This window comes from Scyliorhinus canicula, chromosome 15 (assembly GCF_902713615.1).
Source record: "Scyliorhinus canicula chromosome 15, sScyCan1.1, whole genome shotgun sequence".
NCBI classification, from domain to species: Eukaryota; Metazoa; Chordata; class Chondrichthyes; order Carcharhiniformes; family Scyliorhinidae; genus Scyliorhinus; species Scyliorhinus canicula.
The window spans coordinates 16,297,663-16,316,367 of record NC_052160.1 but is presented as its reverse complement, the minus strand read 5'-3'; the positions used below and the strand labels follow the sequence as shown (position 1 = coordinate 16,316,367).

General features: G+C 47.4%; 1 protein-coding gene across 1 annotated transcript in view; it reads right to left on the bottom strand.

Moving 5' to 3' along the window:
- Nucleotides 1–16,282, bottom strand: part of LOC119978809 (acyl-coenzyme A synthetase ACSM3, mitochondrial-like) — a 51,671-nt gene extending 35,389 nt beyond the window's left edge. Inside the window, exons 1-5 of the mRNA XM_038820687.1 lie at nucleotides 15,999–16,282; nucleotides 13,194–13,404; nucleotides 11,080–11,287; nucleotides 8,429–8,572; nucleotides 5,577–5,733 (exon numbers count right to left, since the gene is read on the bottom strand). Coding sequence (XP_038676615.1) covers nucleotides 5,577–5,733; nucleotides 8,429–8,572; nucleotides 11,080–11,287; nucleotides 13,194–13,404; nucleotides 15,999–16,253 — 975 coding nt within the window. The 5' untranslated portion in view covers nucleotides 16,254–16,282. The remainder of the gene's footprint in view (nucleotides 1–5,576; nucleotides 5,734–8,428; nucleotides 8,573–11,079; nucleotides 11,288–13,193; nucleotides 13,405–15,998) is intronic.
- Between the last annotated feature and the right edge of the window lie 2,423 nt (nucleotides 16,283–18,705).

Genomic DNA, 18,705 nt, shown 5'->3' with positions numbered 1-18,705 from the left:
TGATTTGGAATGACCTTAGTTTCCATCCTTCTTTCCTTAACTCCATGCGCACATCATACAGGGACAATTCCATGCGCACATCATACAGGGACAAAAGTGCAGACATGTGTAGGCCACATAGGCAGGCTTGAATAAGGATGCATGAAACTCTTTTGAAGATAAAAATCCTGAAAGGATAAGGGGGCAAGTAATTTAATGGAAATAAAAATAACATTGACAATATAGTATAGCAAATAAAGTTTGGACTGCTTTACCCGGCCCATCTATCGGTGACCTATGAGGGTTGGGAGCTGTACTTTGGCTCACCTGAGTTTGTGGTGGACTTTATGAAGGACAATAACCTGCAGGAAAACAAGGGCCTTGAACCTTGACTGTGGAGAACTGAGTTAGAAGTGATGCTTTGCCTTGTAAAAACCTTAGTCTTTTAACTTTGTAATTTAATTTGCGATGTTCGAAAAGTTGTTTGAGATTCTGCATGTATAATTCCTTTTTCTTTTTTCTCGGTCTGTTCCACCTGGCTGTGTTTGAAGGTGTTTGACTAGATAAGATTTTGTGTGGGGTGAGCTGAAGATTAACCCGTGGGAGGGAGATGGGGAGGGGAAGAGATGGGGGGAAGGGCGGGGTAAACTGCTGACGAGGAGGGGACTTTTAGGGTGTTGGAGGAGGAGAGTGGATAATGGTAGCTGCCAGGGGACTGAAGAAGGGATGGGTCAGACAGGTGTTTCATTCGGGATTGGACTTCAAAACAAGGGGGTGGCAATTCTGGTTAATAAAAAGGTGGCCGTCAAGGTGGGAAAGATAGAGGCAGACCCGGGGGGTAGATTTATTATGGTCAGTGGGAAGCTGGAGGGAATGCCGGTGGTGTTGGGGAATATATACGGCCCAAACTGGGATGATATCGCGTTTGTCAGGAGGGTGCTGGGGATGATTCTGGACCTCGACTCGCACCGGCTGATTATTGGGGGGCGGGGGAGGATTTTAACACGGTTCTGGATCCGAGACTAGACCGGTCGAGTTCCAGGTCGGCAAACGTATCAGCAATGGTGAAAGAGCTGCGGAGATTCATGGAGCGCATGGGGGTGTGGATCCGTGGAGATTCGGGAGGCCAAGGAGTAAGGAGTATTCATTCTATTCCCATGTGCACAAGGTGCATTCCAGGATAGACTTTTTCGTACTTGACAAAACGCTGTTAGCAGGAGTAGATGGGCACTGAATAGGACATAGAATATACTGTGCAGAAGGCCATTCGGCCCATTGAGTCTGCACCGACCCATTTAAGCCCTCACTTCCACCCTATCCCCGTAACCCAATAACCCCTCCTAAACTTTATGGTCACAAAGGGCAATTTGTCGTGGCCAATCCACCTAACCTGCACGTCTTTGGACTATGGGAGGAAACCGGAGCACCCGGAGGAAACCCACGTAGACACGGGGAGAACGTGTAGACTCCGCACAGACAGTGACCCAGTGGGGAATCGAACCTGGGACCCTGGCGCTGTGAAGCCACAGTGCTATCCACTTGTGCTACCGTGCTGCCCCAATACTCAGCAATCGTGGTGTTGGATACGCCCCACACTGGATAGACCTACGCGTGAGCACAGGAAAGCCCCAGCGTCCGCAGTGGAGGTTAGATGTAGGGCTGTTAGCGGAGGATGAGGCCTGTGAGCATGTGAGGGAGGCCATTCGGGTACTGACGCACCCTCAATTATGACGCGAGAGCGAGGTCGGTATTCAAAAGGCTTTCATCTAGAGAACTGAACAGCATCCGAGAGAAGTGTGCCCACCACATGGAGCCTTATCCTATATACCATTTCCTGGGGGCGTAGCCAGAGGCGGAGTCCCCCAGGGTTCCAAGCATCTTAAAGGGGCAAGGTATTAAAGGTCAGGTACCGTTTACAGCAGTTATTAATACCGTTCATCACAGGTACATAAAGAGCAATGACACGGGTGATATCACGGCAGTGGTGGTTTGGGAAGCATTAAATGCGGTTATCAGAGGGGAATTTATTTTGATTCGGGCCCACAGGGAGAAGACTGAACGGGCGGAGTTGGACAGGCTGGCAGGTGAAATGTTACAGGTGGACAGGAGATTTGCGGAGTCTCTGGATGAGGAGCTCCTGAAGGAGCGTCAGAGACCTCAAATGGAATTTAGGTTTCTGTCCACAGATAAGGCAGAAGGGAAGCTGAGGAAGGTAAAAGGAGCAATATATGAATATGGGGAGAAAGCTAGTAGGATGTTAGCACATCACCTGAGGAAACAGGCGATGGCAAGAGAAATTGGAAAAGTAAAGGAAATGTGGGGGGGGGGGGGGGGGGGGGGGGGGGGGTGTGTGGAACCAGGGGCGGTAAATGATGTGTTTTGCAAATTCTATAGTCAGCTTTATAAATCGGAACCTGCAGCCGGGGAGGTGGGTATGAAGCGATTCTGGGGGTGGAGGTGGGGTGGGGGGAGTAGAGTTCCCGAAGGTAGATGAGGAGCTGGTGGAAGGCCTGGGGGGCCCAATTGGGCTCGGGGAGGTGATAGACAGATTGGGGGGTGATGCAATCGGGTAAGGCCCCGGGACCTGATGGATACCTCGTGAAGTTTTATAAAACGTTTTCTGGGTTACTGGGGCCGCTCCTGGTTAAGGCCTTTAATGAATCTAAACTGCGAGTGCTCCCCCCAACGCTATCACAGGCATCGATCTCTCTCATCTTGAAGCAGGATAAGGACCCAGAGAGCTGTGGATCATACAGGTCGATCTCCCTTTTGAACGTAGACGCTAAATTGCTGGCAAAGATCTTGGCCACACGTATAGAGGACTGTGTCCTGGAGGTAATCGGGGAACACCAGGCGGGATTTGTGAAGGGCAGGTACTTGACGTCCAACATTAACGGCTCTTAAATGTTATAATGATGCCAGCGGAAGGGTGCGAGGTTGAGGTGGTAGTAGCTATGGATGCAGAAAAGGCCATTGACCAGGTGGAGTGGAAGTACCTATGGGATATTCTTAGCAGGTTTGGGTTTGAGCAGGGATTTGTGGATTGGGTCCAGTTGCTATATAAGGCTGTGGCAAATGTAAGAACCACCCGGGTCTGGTCAGAATATTTTATTCTTTGTAGGGGACAAAACAGGGATGTCTGTTCTCCCCACTACTGTTTGACCTGTCCATAGAGCCCTTGGCAATGTCCCTTAGGTCATCGAACGTTTGGCGGGGGATAGTGAGATGAGGGGTGGAGCATAGGGTCTCGCTCTACGTGGATGATTTACTTCTTTATATTACAGATCCGTTGAGGGGGATGGCTGGAATCATGGAGACGTTGGAAGAATTTGGGAGATTTTCAGGTTACAAACTAAATATGGGAAAGAGCAAGGTGTTTGCGATTGAGGCACGGGGGCAGGAAAGGAGACTGAGGGAGTTACCTTTTAAAGTGGTGGGGAAAAGTTTCAGGTATCTGGGGATTCAGGTGGCTAAGGATTGGGGGCAGCTCCATAAGTTAAACTTCGGTAAAGCGGTTGATCAAATGAAGGGATTTCTGCAGATGGGACGTGCTCCTGTTGACACTGGTGGGGAGGGTGCGGACGGTGAAGATGGCGGTCCTCCCGAGGCTGCTGTTCTTTTTTCAATGTCTCCCGATTTTTGGCCAGACGGCCTTTTTTAGCAAAATGATTGCGGTAATCTTGGGTTTTGTGTGGGCTGGTAAAACCCCGAGGGTGAAGAAGGCACTCCTGGAACGGGGTCGCAGGGAGTGGGGCTTGGCCCTCCCGGGTTTTATTAATTATTACTGGGCGGCCAATGAATCAATGGTCAGGAAGTGGGTAGTGGCGTGGGGGTCGGTTTGGGAGCGAGTAGAGGCGGCATCCTGTAAGGGTACGAGTTTGGAGGCTTTATTAATGGTGCCCCTGGCATTCTCGCCAGCTCAGTACTCCACAAGCCCACTGGTAGTGGCAGCCTTGAGGGTGTGGGGACAATGAAGACAGCACATGGGACTGGAGGGGGTGTCAGCTTGGTCACCGATATGTGACAATCACTGTTTTGTTCCGGGGGGGGGGGCTAGATGGGGGCTTTAGGAGGTGGCAGCGGGCAGGGATTGAGAGATTTGGGGATCTCTTCATTCAGGAGGGTTTCCCGAGCCTGGAGGCAATAGAGAAGGAGTTTGAGTTACCGGGTGGAAACGGGTTTATGTACCTACAGGTATGGGATTTTGTCCTGAGGCAGGTTCCAAGCTCTCCTCGCCTCCCCTTGAGGGGACAACAGGATAAGGTAATGTCAAAAACGGGGATTGGTGAGGGGAGGGTCTCAGAGATATACAAGGAATTGATGGATTGGGAAGGGGTCCCAATCGGGGAGGTGAAGAGGAAGTGTGAGGAAGAGTTGGGAGGGGAGCTGGAAGTCGGACTATGGGAAAGGGCCTTGAGAAGAATCAATTCATCCTCGTCGTGTGCCAGGCTTAGCCTGATCCAGTTCAAGGTGGTCCATAGGGCTCACATGACTGTGGCCCGGATGAGTATGCTTTTTGAGGATGTGGAGGATAGGTGCGGACGCTGTGGGGGATGCCGGCAAATCATGTACATATTTTCTGGGCGTGTCTGAAATTGAGAGGATTCTGGCAGGGATTTGCGGACGTCATGTCAGAGGTCCTGGAAGGGAGGGTGACTCCGAGTCCAGAATTGGCAATATTTGGGGTATCGGAAGACCCAGGGGCCCAGGGGGAGGAGGGAGGCCGATGTTCTGGCCTACACGGAGACGGATTTTGCTGGGATGGAGGGATTCGGAGCCCCCGAAATCAGGAGTGTGGGTCAGCAACGTGGCGGGGTTTCTCAGGCTGGAGAAGATTAAGTTTGATTTGAGGGGATCAATTCAGGAGTTCGCCTGGAGGTGGCAGCCTTTCAATTTTAAGGAAAATTGAATGCCAGCAGCAAGGGGTCGTCGGTGGAGTGGGGTGGGGGGGGGCTGGAGGGAAAGTGGGGGGTGGAAAATGGGAGGCTTGGTAGTGTAAGACAAGGACAGGGAACTTAATACACGGGTAATTAGGAAATAGGGCGGGGGTAGTAGGGGATGTTATTTTTATGTTTTTTGCGTGTGTCGGCCCGCTCGGTTGTTTAAGAAATGTTAAAGTATTTGAACTGTGAAAATTACAAATGCTTCAATAAAATGCTTTCTAAAAAAAAAGCTTTTAAATACGGGTTGAAGGTGACCTCTTAAGAGTTGATTAATTTTGGTAGGACTTGGCCAACATTCAAAGCAGAATAAAAAGTGTCAATGCACATTTTCTACACTGAAGCCATTTATTAATTGATTAGAAATTCAATTAAAGAACCAAACATGTGTAATTTACACAAACAATTAAACTTTGAAAACATGCTTTTGCTTCAGGTTACAATTTACAATGAATCAATTGGAATAACTAATTGGAAATGTATTTGACAGAAGCATGTGTTTGTAATTAATAGCTGCACTTTGATTAGGAATGTCATATTACGGAAGTGAATGGAAAGTGCTTTGTGCATCGATTTATTTCACAGGTAAGGTGCTTATCTAAATGGAGTCTACTTACAACATGTTTCAACGAAAAAGAGCAGCGATTGTTTGCTTACTTCCAAGACAGCTTTGGGTTTAAACCGTGGCATCTCCTGGGCAAAAGTACAGGATCCTTGAATCCATGGTGAAAAAATGCTACTCCACGCACCCTTAACCCAGCCAGTGTCTGAGGTATTCCACATCACATCTGAGGGAGTGAGATCCAACCAGTCTCTGGTAGAGGGAATGATAACAATCAGCCTTCTGCCGCATTGGATCATAACATGGACACACAAACACAGTAAATTGGAGCAGGAGAAGCCAATAGGTGTGATGTAATGGAAATGAAACTGAGTCCCGTGTCCAGTACGTTTAGTCGGGTGTTTCCTGGTGGTGGCCGAGAACCACTCTATTAAATGGGGCTCTGCTTCATTTCATGGGCCTTGGTGGGGAACACTCTGCCGAGGCTGTGCTTTGTCCCATTTCCTGAGTTTGTGCAGGGGGTCAGGACTGAAAGCACTAGCAACACGCCGCTCCCGATAGCCCCGGGGGAAGTACTCAGGGAATCCGGTAATAATAACTTCACTGAGAATTTGGGGGCAGTTTCGCCAACATTTCGGGTTGGGGGCAGGCTCAAGGGAACTGTCCATCCGGGGGAACCACAGATTTGAGCCAGGGAAGTGGGATGGAAATTTTCGGAAATGGGAGGAGAAGGGGTTTAAGTCACTAAAAGATTTGTTTCTTAGGGGTCGGTTTGCAAGATTGAAGGAGCTGGAAGCGAAGTATGGGATGGAGCAGGGGGAATGTTTAGATATATGCTGGTTTGAGATTTTGCCAGAAAGGAGATACAGAGCTTCCCGGTGGAGCTGGCCTCCACATTGCTGGAGGAGGTGCTGACAACAGGGGAACTGGAGAAGGGGGTAGTGTCGGCGGTTTATGGAGCTATTTTGGAAGAGGAGAAGTCACCACTGGAGGGGATCAAAGCAAAGTGGGAGGAAGAGTTGGGAGAGGATATGGAGGAGGGGCTCTGGTGTGAGGTGCTCTGGAGAGTGAATACCCCCACCTCGTGCGCGAGGTTGGGGCTGATACAGCTGAAGGTGGTATACAGAGCACACCTCACGATGGCGAGGATGAGCTGATTCTTTGAACCAGTTGAAGATGTGTGTGAACGTTGCGGCGGGGCGGGGGGGGGGGGGGGGGGGGCCTAATCACGTTCATATGTCCTGGTCCTGTCCAAAGCTAGAGGATTACTGGAAGGAGGTTTTTAGGATTATTCCTAAAGTGGTGCACGTGAAACTGAACCCGCGCCCCCAGGAGGCCATATTCGGGGCGTCGGACCGGCCAGGGTTGGAAACAGGAGCGGAGGCAGATGTTGTAGCCTTCGCCTCGTTGATCGCCCGAAGGCGGATCCTGATAGGTAGGAGAGCAACCTCTCCACCCTGTGCCCTGGCGTGGCGGGGGATCTGTTGATTCTTTTTTTTTTTTTTTTTATAAATTTAGATTACCCAATTATTTTTTCCAATTAAGGGACAATTTAGCGTGGCCAATCCACCTACTCTGCACATTTTTGGGTTGTGGGGGCGAAACCCACGCAGACACGGGGAGAACGTGCAAACTCCACACGGACAGTGACCCAGAGCCGGGATCGAACCTGGGACCTCAGCGCCGTGAGGCGGTTGTGCTAACCACTAGGCCACCGTGCTGCCCGGATCTGTTGATTCTTGACTTTTGAGAAGGTTAAGTTTGAACTGAGGGGAAGGATGGAGGGTTCTACAATTCATGGGCATTATTCATTATGCACTTTCAAGAACTGGATAACATCGATCATTAGTTGGGGGGGGGGTGGGTGAGAGGGTTGGGGACTATTTATTTTAAATAGTCCCATTTCCTGCACTAACCAGCTCCACTCACCAGTGCAGGACAAGATGGTGCCCTGTTCTCTGAACCTTCCACACGGCCTTGGGACACCCCAACCCCCCCCCCCCCCCACCCCCCCCTCCCCACCCCAAAACTTAGAAATAAGGGGGTCCTCGAGCCCGCCTCGTAAGGGCAAGGCACCCCTGTACCCAATCCCTGAAGTGGGCAGGGTGCCATGCTGGCAGTGCCTGGGAGGAATTGAGGGTGCCAGGGCCCAACCATCCAGGAGCCCCGATTGCCTGGGGGAACCCACCCACCCTCAAGTGCCGGTATGCCTGATCCACATTGGTGGAGACCAATGCTAAATGGCGCTTTTTGGGGGGGGGGGGGGGGGGGGGGGGGGGGAAGGGACTCCAAGCACGGGCATCAGATCTCCCGCCTTTGGTAACTCCGGCCCGAATAAGTGAGCCTGACTGCACAGCCATCCGCAGATGATCATCAGCCTGTTGAGCTGCATTGAGTGCTCCTCTCATGGCCAACAAGACCCGGAGCATCTGGTCCAGCAGTAGGGACATTACCACTGGGCCACATGGCCTCCTTTTTGTAGATGGTTATCGAATATCACGTAATTGACGTGGCGTACATACAAGTTGCCTTTCTGTATGGTGGCATGTAATGCAGGAAGATAATAAGTATCTTTTTAAAAAAATAATTTTGAGCGCCCAATTCATTTTTTCCAATTAAGTTGCAATCCACCTCTTGCCAATTAAGTGGCCAATCCACCTACCCTGCACATCTTTGGGTTGTGGGGGCGAAACCCACGCAAACAAGGGGAGAACGTGCAAACTCCACACGGACAGTGACCCAGAGACGGGATCGGATAATAAGAATCTTATCACAAGTAATAAATAGTAAACTCATTCAACATAGCAAAAACATTTGTGCTTAAAACGTAACCTTGGGAAAACACTCACAGCATATTTTGTTGTTAACAGACTAGCACCTGAGGTCCAGATTTAACAACAGCAAGTTATCGTGTATGCTCCAAATTGACACAAGTTAGTTCTCTGACCTGGCACTCACTGTAAAGCCAATTCCATAACTACAGTGGGTGTGTTCGACCATTTTTGGAGCTCCTGAGGTTCCGCTGGTGAAGAAAATGATCATTGGATCCAAACTCTTGGTATTGGCACACTTGTGGTCAGGTGATGCATTTCTTAGGAGGTAGAATTGAGAACATTTGTCAATTTTTAACATTTTTTCCCCCCAGGAATTCACATTTTCAAGGGCAACCTATGGGGGTTTTTGGAGTGAATACAGTTTGAGATGCTTGAAGACAATTAGAAGTCAACTTGCTGAAGGAAGGCAAGATGACACACTGATACAGGGAAGACTCACAGCACAAAGATTGCCGCTACTGATTGAACTGGAGTAGGGGGGTGGGTGGGGGAAAAGAGTGGATGGAATATTTAAAACCCCAGGATAGGTGCAGCAGTCAAAATCTTAAAAAAGTAGGAAAGTTCACGGCAACCTGCCATAAACATGCCGAATGCCAATTGACTCTCACCCGTCTAGGGGTTCATGGACGTAATGTCCAAGGTGTTGAGGGTGAAGTTGGTCCTGAGTCCAGAAGTGGTGATATTTGGAGTGTCGGAAGTGTTTCTTCTTGCTCCTGTTTTTGCATTTACTGTTTTATATAAATGTCTTAATAAAAATATTTAAAAAAAAAGAAAACCAAAAATTAATTTCGGGTAAGGGTTAGACAGGGTAACTAAAGACACAGTCCCAGGATAAAGGAGACACAGTCCCAGGATAAAGGAGGCACAGTCCCAGGATAAAGGAGATACAGTCCCAGGATAAAGGAGACAGTCCCAGGATAAAGGAGGCACAGTCCCAGGATAAAGGAGGCACAGTCCCAGGATAAAGGAGGCACAGTCCCAGGATAAAGGAGACACAGTCCCAGGATAAAGGAGGCACAGTCCCAGGATAAAGGAAGCACAGTCCCAGGATAAAGGAGACACAGTCCCAGGATAAAGGAGACACAGTCCCAGGATAAAGGAGACACAGTCCCAGGATAAAGGAGGCACAGTCCCAGGATAAAGGAGACACATTCCCAGAATAAAGGATACAGAGTCCCAGGATAAAGGAGACACAGTCCCAGGATAAAGGAGGCACAGTCCCAGGATAAAGGAGACACAGTCCCAGGATAAAGGAGACACAGTCCCAGGATAAAGGAAGCACAGTCCCAGGATAAAGGAGGCACAGTCCCAGGATAAAGGAGGCACAGTCCCAGGATAAAGGAGGCACAGTCCCAGGATAAAGGAGACACAGTCCCAGGATAAAGGAGGCAGAGTCCCAGGATAAAGGAGACACATTCCCAGGATAAAGGAGACAGTCCCAGGATAAAGGAGGCACAGTCCCAGGATAAAGGAGACACAGTCCCAGGATAAAGGAAACACAGTCCCAGGATAAAGGAGACACAGTCCCAGGATAAAGGAGGCACAGTCCCAGGATAAAGGAGACACAGTCCCAGGATAAAGGAGGCACAGTCCCAGGATAAAGGAGGCACAGTCCCAGGATAAAGGAGACACAGTCCCAGGATAAAGGAACAATCATTTAGGACTGAGAGGAAGAAAAATGTCTTCACTCAAAGAATTGGGAATCTTTGCAATTCTCCACTCCAGAGGGTTATGGATGCTCAGTCGTTGAATATGTTTAAGGCTGGGATAGATAGATTTTTGGTTTCTCAGGGAACCATGGACATAAACAGGCAGAAAGGTGGAGATGATGCCCAAGATCAGCCATACATAGAAACATAATTAGAAAATGGAAGCAAGAGGAGATGCTTTGAGCCTGCTCCACCATTCATTATGATCATGGCTGATCATCAAGTTCAATACCCTGATCCCGCCTTTCCCCCATCTCCCTTGATCACTATAGCCCTAAGAACTATATCTAATTCCATGATTGTATTGAATAGCTATGATAGTATTGATTGGAGAGCAGACTCAAAGGGCCCTGTGGCATATTCTTGCTCTGGTGTTTAGTCATGTAGTCCTAGGCATATCAATATCAAAGTATGCCTTGAATCCTGAATATGCAGAAGAAGACAATGGATGTTAATATGTAAGAGTCTTATATATATAATATAGGTTCTGGGTATTAACCGTGGACTCTGATGTGCTAAAATGAAAGAAGGGTTGATGGTTAGGGCTGAGCGATATGCAACGTGTGTTTCAATAAATAACAGTTTGTGAGTATAAAAGAATAGGCTCCTGTGTCCTATCCTTCACTGCCTGTCTATCAGAGTTAATATCTGTTGCAAAATTAATGCAATGTTATCAAAAATTAATCTACAATTACTCAAGAGCTGAATGTTTTGATGGTGGGGAACTCAGCTCTGCCCCTCTGAGCATTAAACTGGCTAGAGACGGGCCTTCTATCCTTATTGGGTTGAAAGCCCTGCCTCATAGAGCTGTCAATTAATTCAGGTCAGTAAAGTAGAACAGTTAAGATGTTAGGTTTGATGTGAAATTTTTCCAGTATATTATATTAGTCCATTACAATTGGCTGATGGTTATGGAGCGTTTCCTATGTGTCAAATTCGTTGAAGTGACTTCATTAAATTTTCCTCAGCGTCTATACATATATTTGAATTGCATTTTCTTTGAGGTCATGAAGCACAACTAGTTTCCAAATAACTCCCATGATTGTAATACTAACCGGAAAAGGTCCTGGAAGTTCATCCATCCCTCTCTATGTTTTTGTGATACAATCACCTTTGCTTTGAGAGAAGGGCACTTCGATGCCACTGATTCTACAGCATCTGCCAGGCTTTCGTCTGTAATGATGCATTTTGCATTGGAGGCCTGCAGCCTGTAGCAAATGTCCTTGGCTGTTAACAGACGTGTGCCAGGAATCACTACAGTACCTAATCAGAACACAAACAAAAAGATCAATGCCTAAATACTTGCAGAGACCCAACTATTAAAGCTTGTTGGAACTAATTTAGCTATTCAGATTTGAAATGTTTTGAAAAAAACAAACAAATTTGACCTTGTGCTTTATGAGGTAAAATAGTGAGCACGTTGGAAATCTGTAATATGAACAGAAAGTGCTGGAAATACTCAGCAGTCCAAGCTACATCGGTGGATAGTGAAAGCATTAAAGGTTCAGGTCTGTGACCTTCTGTCAGAACTGAACATATTACAGGTTTTGTTCAAGTACAGGCAGAAGGGAGGGCAGGAAAGAACAAAAAGGGAAGGCCTATTGTTAGGGTGAAAGTCAAGCTTGATTTAATGTATTACTTGAGGTCTGACAAAATGGGGTTGAGATTGTTGGTCACGGTTAGCTCAGTTGACTAGACAGCTTGTGTGTACTTCAAAAATAACATCAAGAAGGCAGGGCTCAATATCTGTTCTGACTGAGGTAGACATTGGGCTGGCTAATTACCCTGCTTTGTGTAGAATCACATTGTCCGGCAACCCCTGAATAATCAAGCATGCTATTTGGAGATGAAGATATTGTCCTTTTGTTGTGATCCCAGCTAATGTTGCTACTGGACCAAGCTGTAATCATACATATATTGACTGGGGTGTAAAGAGTTAACAAGCTGACGTCATGACGCTGAAGACGTGGCGGCTTGATCTTGCGGGGCGGCAGAGGGGAAATAGTGCGTCCGATTTGGACGCCGGCCCGACGATCGGTGGGCACCGATCGCGGGCCTGTCCCCTCCTGAGCACAGTCGTGGTGCTCTTTCCCCTGTACTCCCCCCACAAGCCCCAAACGGGCATATCTCACCCGTCTCACGACGGCAGCGACCAGGTGTGGTTGCCGCCACCATGAAACGGTTGCGAACGGCAGGCCTCTCGGCCCATCCGGGTCGGAGAATCGGCATTCGCCGTGAATAACGGCAGGCACCGATTCTTCCGAGCCGGGGGGGGGGGGGGAGGGGGGATACTGGGGGGCGCCAGGGGGGCGTGAAATTTGTCGGGGGGCCCTCCCGCAATTCTCCCACCTGGCGTGGGGAGCGGTGAATCACGCCCCCAGAGTTCCATTGATATCAGGGTCACCCGTGCTAAATGCGCCTAAAACAAGACTTTTTCTCCCACATTAAATCCCACCCAGAGTCTTTGATACAATCACTTCAATAAAGACACCCGGCTAGAAAGACTCTAGTCTTTGAGCTTGTAACAGTTTGCAAGAATCCACCTCTGGCATCTTCAAACATTATTAACTTTAGTGCAGCTTGCTACTACTCCATCTCATTACCTGTATTCTTTACATTCCCCAGTAACAGAAAGTAATCTTTCTTTATCCTGAACTGGATTACAAAACAACCCCCCAGAACAATAGGTTCCCACAGAAATTAACAAGATTGAAACTTCTACCACCAGAAACTGGTTAACATGTTTTTTTTAATTATTACAATTTCTGTCCTTTTTTTGTTGTTGAAATGAAATCTCTGATGTCAGTAACAATGCATGGCTTGCATGAGTTAATAAGTCTGAAAAATCAGAAACTGTTGAATGACGTACATATTGGAAAGGACAGTCACTGAAGCACCCTCGATCAATGACTATTGCGACAAACATGAATTCAGTTCCATCAGACTGGGATCATGCAGTGCCCATTTTTCTAATAATTGTATAGCTTAATAAAAAACAGTTCCAAACCTGACAACTAGGAAATCTGTGTAAGTTAATCAGAACTCCTTGCAAGGATTTGATTTTTTTAAAAAATGGGCTGCTTCGAGATAGTCTCTTGTAGGAAGAAGAGAGACAAATGTATTTGTTAGACACTCATCTCTACAGCGATGTTGACGACCAAACCGTTACCTGTTCTAATGCACGCTATGGTTACAAGCCACCATTCCGGAACTTGTGACAGGATAACAATAACTCGATCAGTTAATCGTAGGTCACAGGCCTCTGACAGTATGTTGGCAACCTTCTTAGAGTAGACTTCAAGGTCCTGAAAGTTCCATTTCACCTCTTGCCCATGTTCACTCAACCACCAGAAAGCAGGGTTCGAACCTCTGTTTCCAGCCTGCAGAAATATCAATGGAAATATTATTAGACATGGTAGCACAGTGGTTAGCACTGTTGCTTCACAGCACCAGGGTCCCAGGTTTGGTTCCAGCTTGGGTCACTGTCAGAACGGAGTCTGCACGTTCTCCCAGTGTCTGTGTGGGTTTCCTCCGGGCGATCCGGTTTCCTCCCACAAGTCTCGAAAGATGTGCAGTAAGGTGAATTGGACATTCTGAATTCTCCCTCTGTGTACCCGAACAGGCACCAGAATGTGGTGACTTGGAGCTTTTCACAGCAACTTCATTGCAGTGTTAATGTAAGCCTACTCGTGACAATAATAAAGATTATTATTAAAAACACCAAATCTCAAAGCTTTTCAGTAGAAAACACGGCATTTGAATTAATAAGACTTTGGGAAAATATATACAATCTGACTTTTCATACAACAAAATCTGTCCATGAAATGCCCTTTTTTATACCGGCGTAGATTTTCAACTGAATTTAAAAGAATACTTCTTGTGATTTCAGGTTATCGGTCTAGGTAGCAACTCATCACCACATTCTCAAGGGCAATTAGGGATGGGCAATAAAACCTGTCCTAGCCAGCGAAGCCCACATCCCATGAAAAAGTCTCTCTTTCTTTATCTATTTCCAGTTCTTGTAGCAGAATGAGTCATAGTTTTCAAACATTAATTTTGTTAACTGGTGTTATTCATCCCTACGAGTGTTCTTCACACTGTTTCAAGATCCTAAATAACCAGAATTTTAAACTCTATCCAATGCCAAAAAATACTGCAGGAGTAAATTAATTACAAACCCATCAAATGCAGGAATTATATATATATTAATGGCCAGTTTAGAGGACTACATTCACAGTAAAAAGCACAGAATTTAGAAGTGTTATTCGCTGTAGCTATTGTGCTGCCTCAAGAGTGGAAAAATGCCAATGGGGCCTCTCAGGACTGTGACATTTTGCTTATTCCAGAGGTTCTGGACCTTTTCTTATGGATTAGAATTGTGGTTCTGACAGGTCCTTTCAAGATTGCACATTTGGTTGTAACCACAATTTTAAATAAAACAATCAACTATACGCCAATCAAGAGAAGCCTAGAGGTAATAGCAATAATAGAAAATGTCCACACGAGGTTGCATGAAATCTTAAATAGAACATAGAACATAGTACAGCACAGAACAGGCCCTTCGGCCCTCAATGTTGTGCCGAGCCAAGATCACCCTACTCAAACCCACATAACCCAACAACCCCCCCCCCCAACCTTACTTTTATTAGGACACTACGGGCAATTTAGCATGGCCAATCCACCTAACCCGCACATCTTTGGACTGTGGGAGGAAACCGGAGCACCCGGAGGAAACCCACGCACACAGGGGGAGGACGTGCAGACTCCACACAGACAGTGACCCAGCCGGGAATCGAACCTGGGACCCTGGAGCTGTGAAGCATTTATGCTAACCACCATGCTACCCTGCTGCCCCTAATGTTCTGTACTTTACTAAGGAACAGTTCAACTAATGAAATATACCATACAATAAAATGAGAACTAAAAAGTGAGGGGTGCTTTAAGCTGTTGCAATATTCTGCTATAACTGAACATATACATTCTTCTACATACTTTGTTACATGCATGTTCCCTATAAGTACTATGATGCAACTTAACTTGAACTCACGTAACTGTGTTATGGCATAAATATCAGTAAGACACTCGTTCAAACTAGACATATCTAGCAAACGGAATCACAGAACTGTTGCAGTGCAGGAGGCCAATCAGTCCATAATGTATGCACCAGCTCTCCAAATGAGCAATTCACTATGTACCATTCTCTAGACCTTTATCATTCAGAACATGAAACAGATTTTCTGCTTGCTCTTTTAATCACTTTCACTACATCAGGTAAAGGTGGGATGAGGAAGAACTGAGCCAATAAGCCTCCTCCCCCCCCCCCCCCCCCCCCAAACATCCAGCCCCACAAACCTGCCCTGGCGATAGCACAGTGGTTAGCACAATTGCTTCACAGCGCCAGAATCCCAGGTTCGATTCCTGGCTTGGGTCACTGACTGTGCTGAGTCTGCATGTTCTCCCCATGTCTGCGTGGGTTTCATCCGGGTGCTCCGGTTTCCTCCCACAAAGTCCCGAAAGCCACAGTCCAAAGATGTGCAGGTTAGGTGGATTGGCCATGCTAAATTACCCTTAGTGTGTCCAGAAAAAAAAGGTTGGGTGGGGTTGCTGGGATAAGGTAGCGGTATCGGCTTGGGTTGGGTGCTCTTTCCAAGAGCCGGTGCAGACTCGATGGGCCGAATGGCCTCCTTCAGCACTATAAATTCTATGATTCTATGAAATTAGGAAAACTACTCTTGTTCCCTCTGCCAGTTCTCGACATTATACATGAAGGCATATATAATTTCAGAGTGGCTCTAATTGACAAGTGCCTTAGTATGCCAAATATTAAGAATCACTTATTCTATGTAGAATGCATAAATTGAACCAACCATTCAACTAATTGAAACATTTTAATGAATCCATGTAACATTCAGGTTTCTCAGAAACCATTTCTCACACCCACATAAACTGTGTGTCACACAGGATTATAAAATACCTTTTCCACTTCACTCCACTTATCGAGGACATCCTTGGCAAAATTGAAGTATTCTGGAACTTGTGGCTTGTATTGCTGTTTGATAGATTCATAGTCTGTGAAATTCTGAGGGTTACAAATCTTGGTGGTTGAGAACGATCTTAGTTGTGTCTTCAATGTCCTGAAGGCTCTTTGATTGCATTGAGCCAGAATCGATAGATTGGCATTCATCATTCGTAGCTTCAGCGTACCAAATGGAATCATTTGAACCTTCATTTTACATCATGTGGAATAGGACTGCCAATGCCCACACTAAAACTAGAAAGACAAACATTCATCAGTGATAACCATTTTGCGTAAGAACGGAGATATTTTAATAGAAGTAAATGTATTACCACAAAATCAAGACGATTCAATGATTTACAATGCTGTCACTACTCCAGGCTTAAAGTCCAGCCAGCATTGCAATTTGCAGCTAGGGTCAAACTAGTTCAACCAAGTGATGAGGTCCAGCACTGAGTGGGGGCAGGATGGGGGAGAGGGATATTAGAATCAATTTTCAGAAAACAATAGGCACACAAACTAACTATCTTGATTGAGCAGCATCTGATTAGTTTGACATAAGCTCGGCTAGCTCAGGATACAGAAGATAAGGCAGCACGGTAGCATGGTGGTTAGCATAAATGCTTCACAGCTCCAGGGTCCCAGGTTCGATTCCCGGCTGGGTCACTCTCTGTGCGGAGTCTGCACGTCCTCCCCGTGTGTGCGTGGGTTTCCTCCGGGTGCTCCGGTTTCCTCCCACAGTCCAAAGATGTGCGGGTTAGGTGGATTGGTCATGCTAAATTGCCCGTAGTGTCCTAATAAAAGTAAGGTTAAAGGAGGGGTTGTTGGGTTACGGGTATAGGGTGGATATGTGGGTTTGAGTAGGGTGATCATGGCTCGGCACAACATTGAGGGCCGAAGGGCCTGTTCTGTGCTGTACTGTTCTATAATACATGTGTGCCTAGGCTTTGGGAGTCTCCTACAGAAGAGGACAGCATGAATTGACAAGAGGTGATGGGCAGTGTCCAGTGGAGTCTCATTGGGTAAAATACCCATACATAATTGACATAATAAGTGCGGTGGCTCGAGACACACACTGAAGGCTTCCAGTAATTACCGCAGGGTTTATTGATGAAAGGTAAAGGCAGATAAAGTAACAGGCACAGAACGCAATCTAACACGTCCAATCACTTCGCCTCCAGGTTCCACTTTGCCCAGAGTCTTGTTCTCAGAGCCCTGCGTAAACTCCCTATTGACCGGGATTCGCAAGCTCCTGTGCGTTTGGCCCCAATCCAGTCATATGTGAATTGTAAGAATAATGAAGGGTTAACAATTTATTGTAACTATATCCACCATGAGTTGGCGATCAAGCGCATACATGTGGATCAGTGATACTCTTGATGCAGGGAGTAGGTTGTTAGGAGACATAGGGAAAGTTGTGTTATCAGTTCTGTAGTTGTTATCATAGGCTTAGTTAATCTGTTATCATTTTAAAAAAAAATTTTTTTATTGGAATTTTTTGAAAAATATATATCAACAAAACAATAATAACAATAACAATAATAGTAGTAAACACCCCCGGCACCCATAACAACGCATATAACAAACCCCCCCACCCCCCCCAACCTCAATAAACAACAAAATAAATTAACAATAAGCAAATTAACTAAAATACTATCCCCCTTTCCCCCCCACCTTTCCCCCCCTCCCCCCTGGGTTGCTGCTGCTGCTGACCTAGTACCTCATCGTTGAGCCAGAAGGTCGAGGAAAGGCTGCCACCTCCTAAAGAACCCTTGTACCGACCCCCTCAGGGCGAATTTGACCCTCTCCAGCTGAATGAATCCCACCATGTCATTAATCCAGGTCTCCCCACTCGGAGATCTCGCATTTTTCCACTGCAGCAAGATCCTCCGCCGGGCTACTAGGGACGCAAAGGCGAAGACATCGGCCTCTTTCGCCTCCTGCACTCCCGGCTCCACCCCAACCCCAAATATCGCGAGCCCCCAGCCTGGCTTGACCCTGGATCCCACCACCCTCAACACCGTCCTCGCCACCCCCTTCTAGAACTCCTACAGTGCCGGGCATGCCCAGAACATATAGGCATGGTTCGCTGGACTCCCCGAACACCTGACGCACCTGTCTTCGCCCCCAAAGAACCTACTCATCCTAGATCCAGACATGTGGGCCCAGTGCAGCACCTTGAACTGGATGAGACTAAGCCTTACACATGAAGTGGAGGAGTTCACCCTCTCCAGGGCATCCGCCCATGTCCCCTCCTCAATCTGCTCCCCCAGCACCACCTCCCACTTAGCCTTCAGCTCCTCTACCGACGCCTCCCCCACCTCCTGCATTACCTGATAGATGTCAGACACCTTCCCATCCCCGACCCACACCCCCGAAAGCACCCTATACCTTACACCCCGCGGGGGCAGCTCAGGGAACCCCTCCACCTGTCGCCTGGCAAACGCCTTGACCTGAAGGTACCTGAATATATTCCTGGGGGGAGCTCAAACTTCTCCTCCAGTTCACCAAGGCTCGCGAACCTCCTGTCGATAAACAGGTCTCCCAACTTCCTGATGCCCGCCTTGTGCCACCCCAGGAACCCGCCATTCATGTTCCCTGGGACAAAGCGGTAGTTCCCCCGCAGCGGGGCCTCCACCGAGCCCCCCACTTCCCCCCTGTGTCG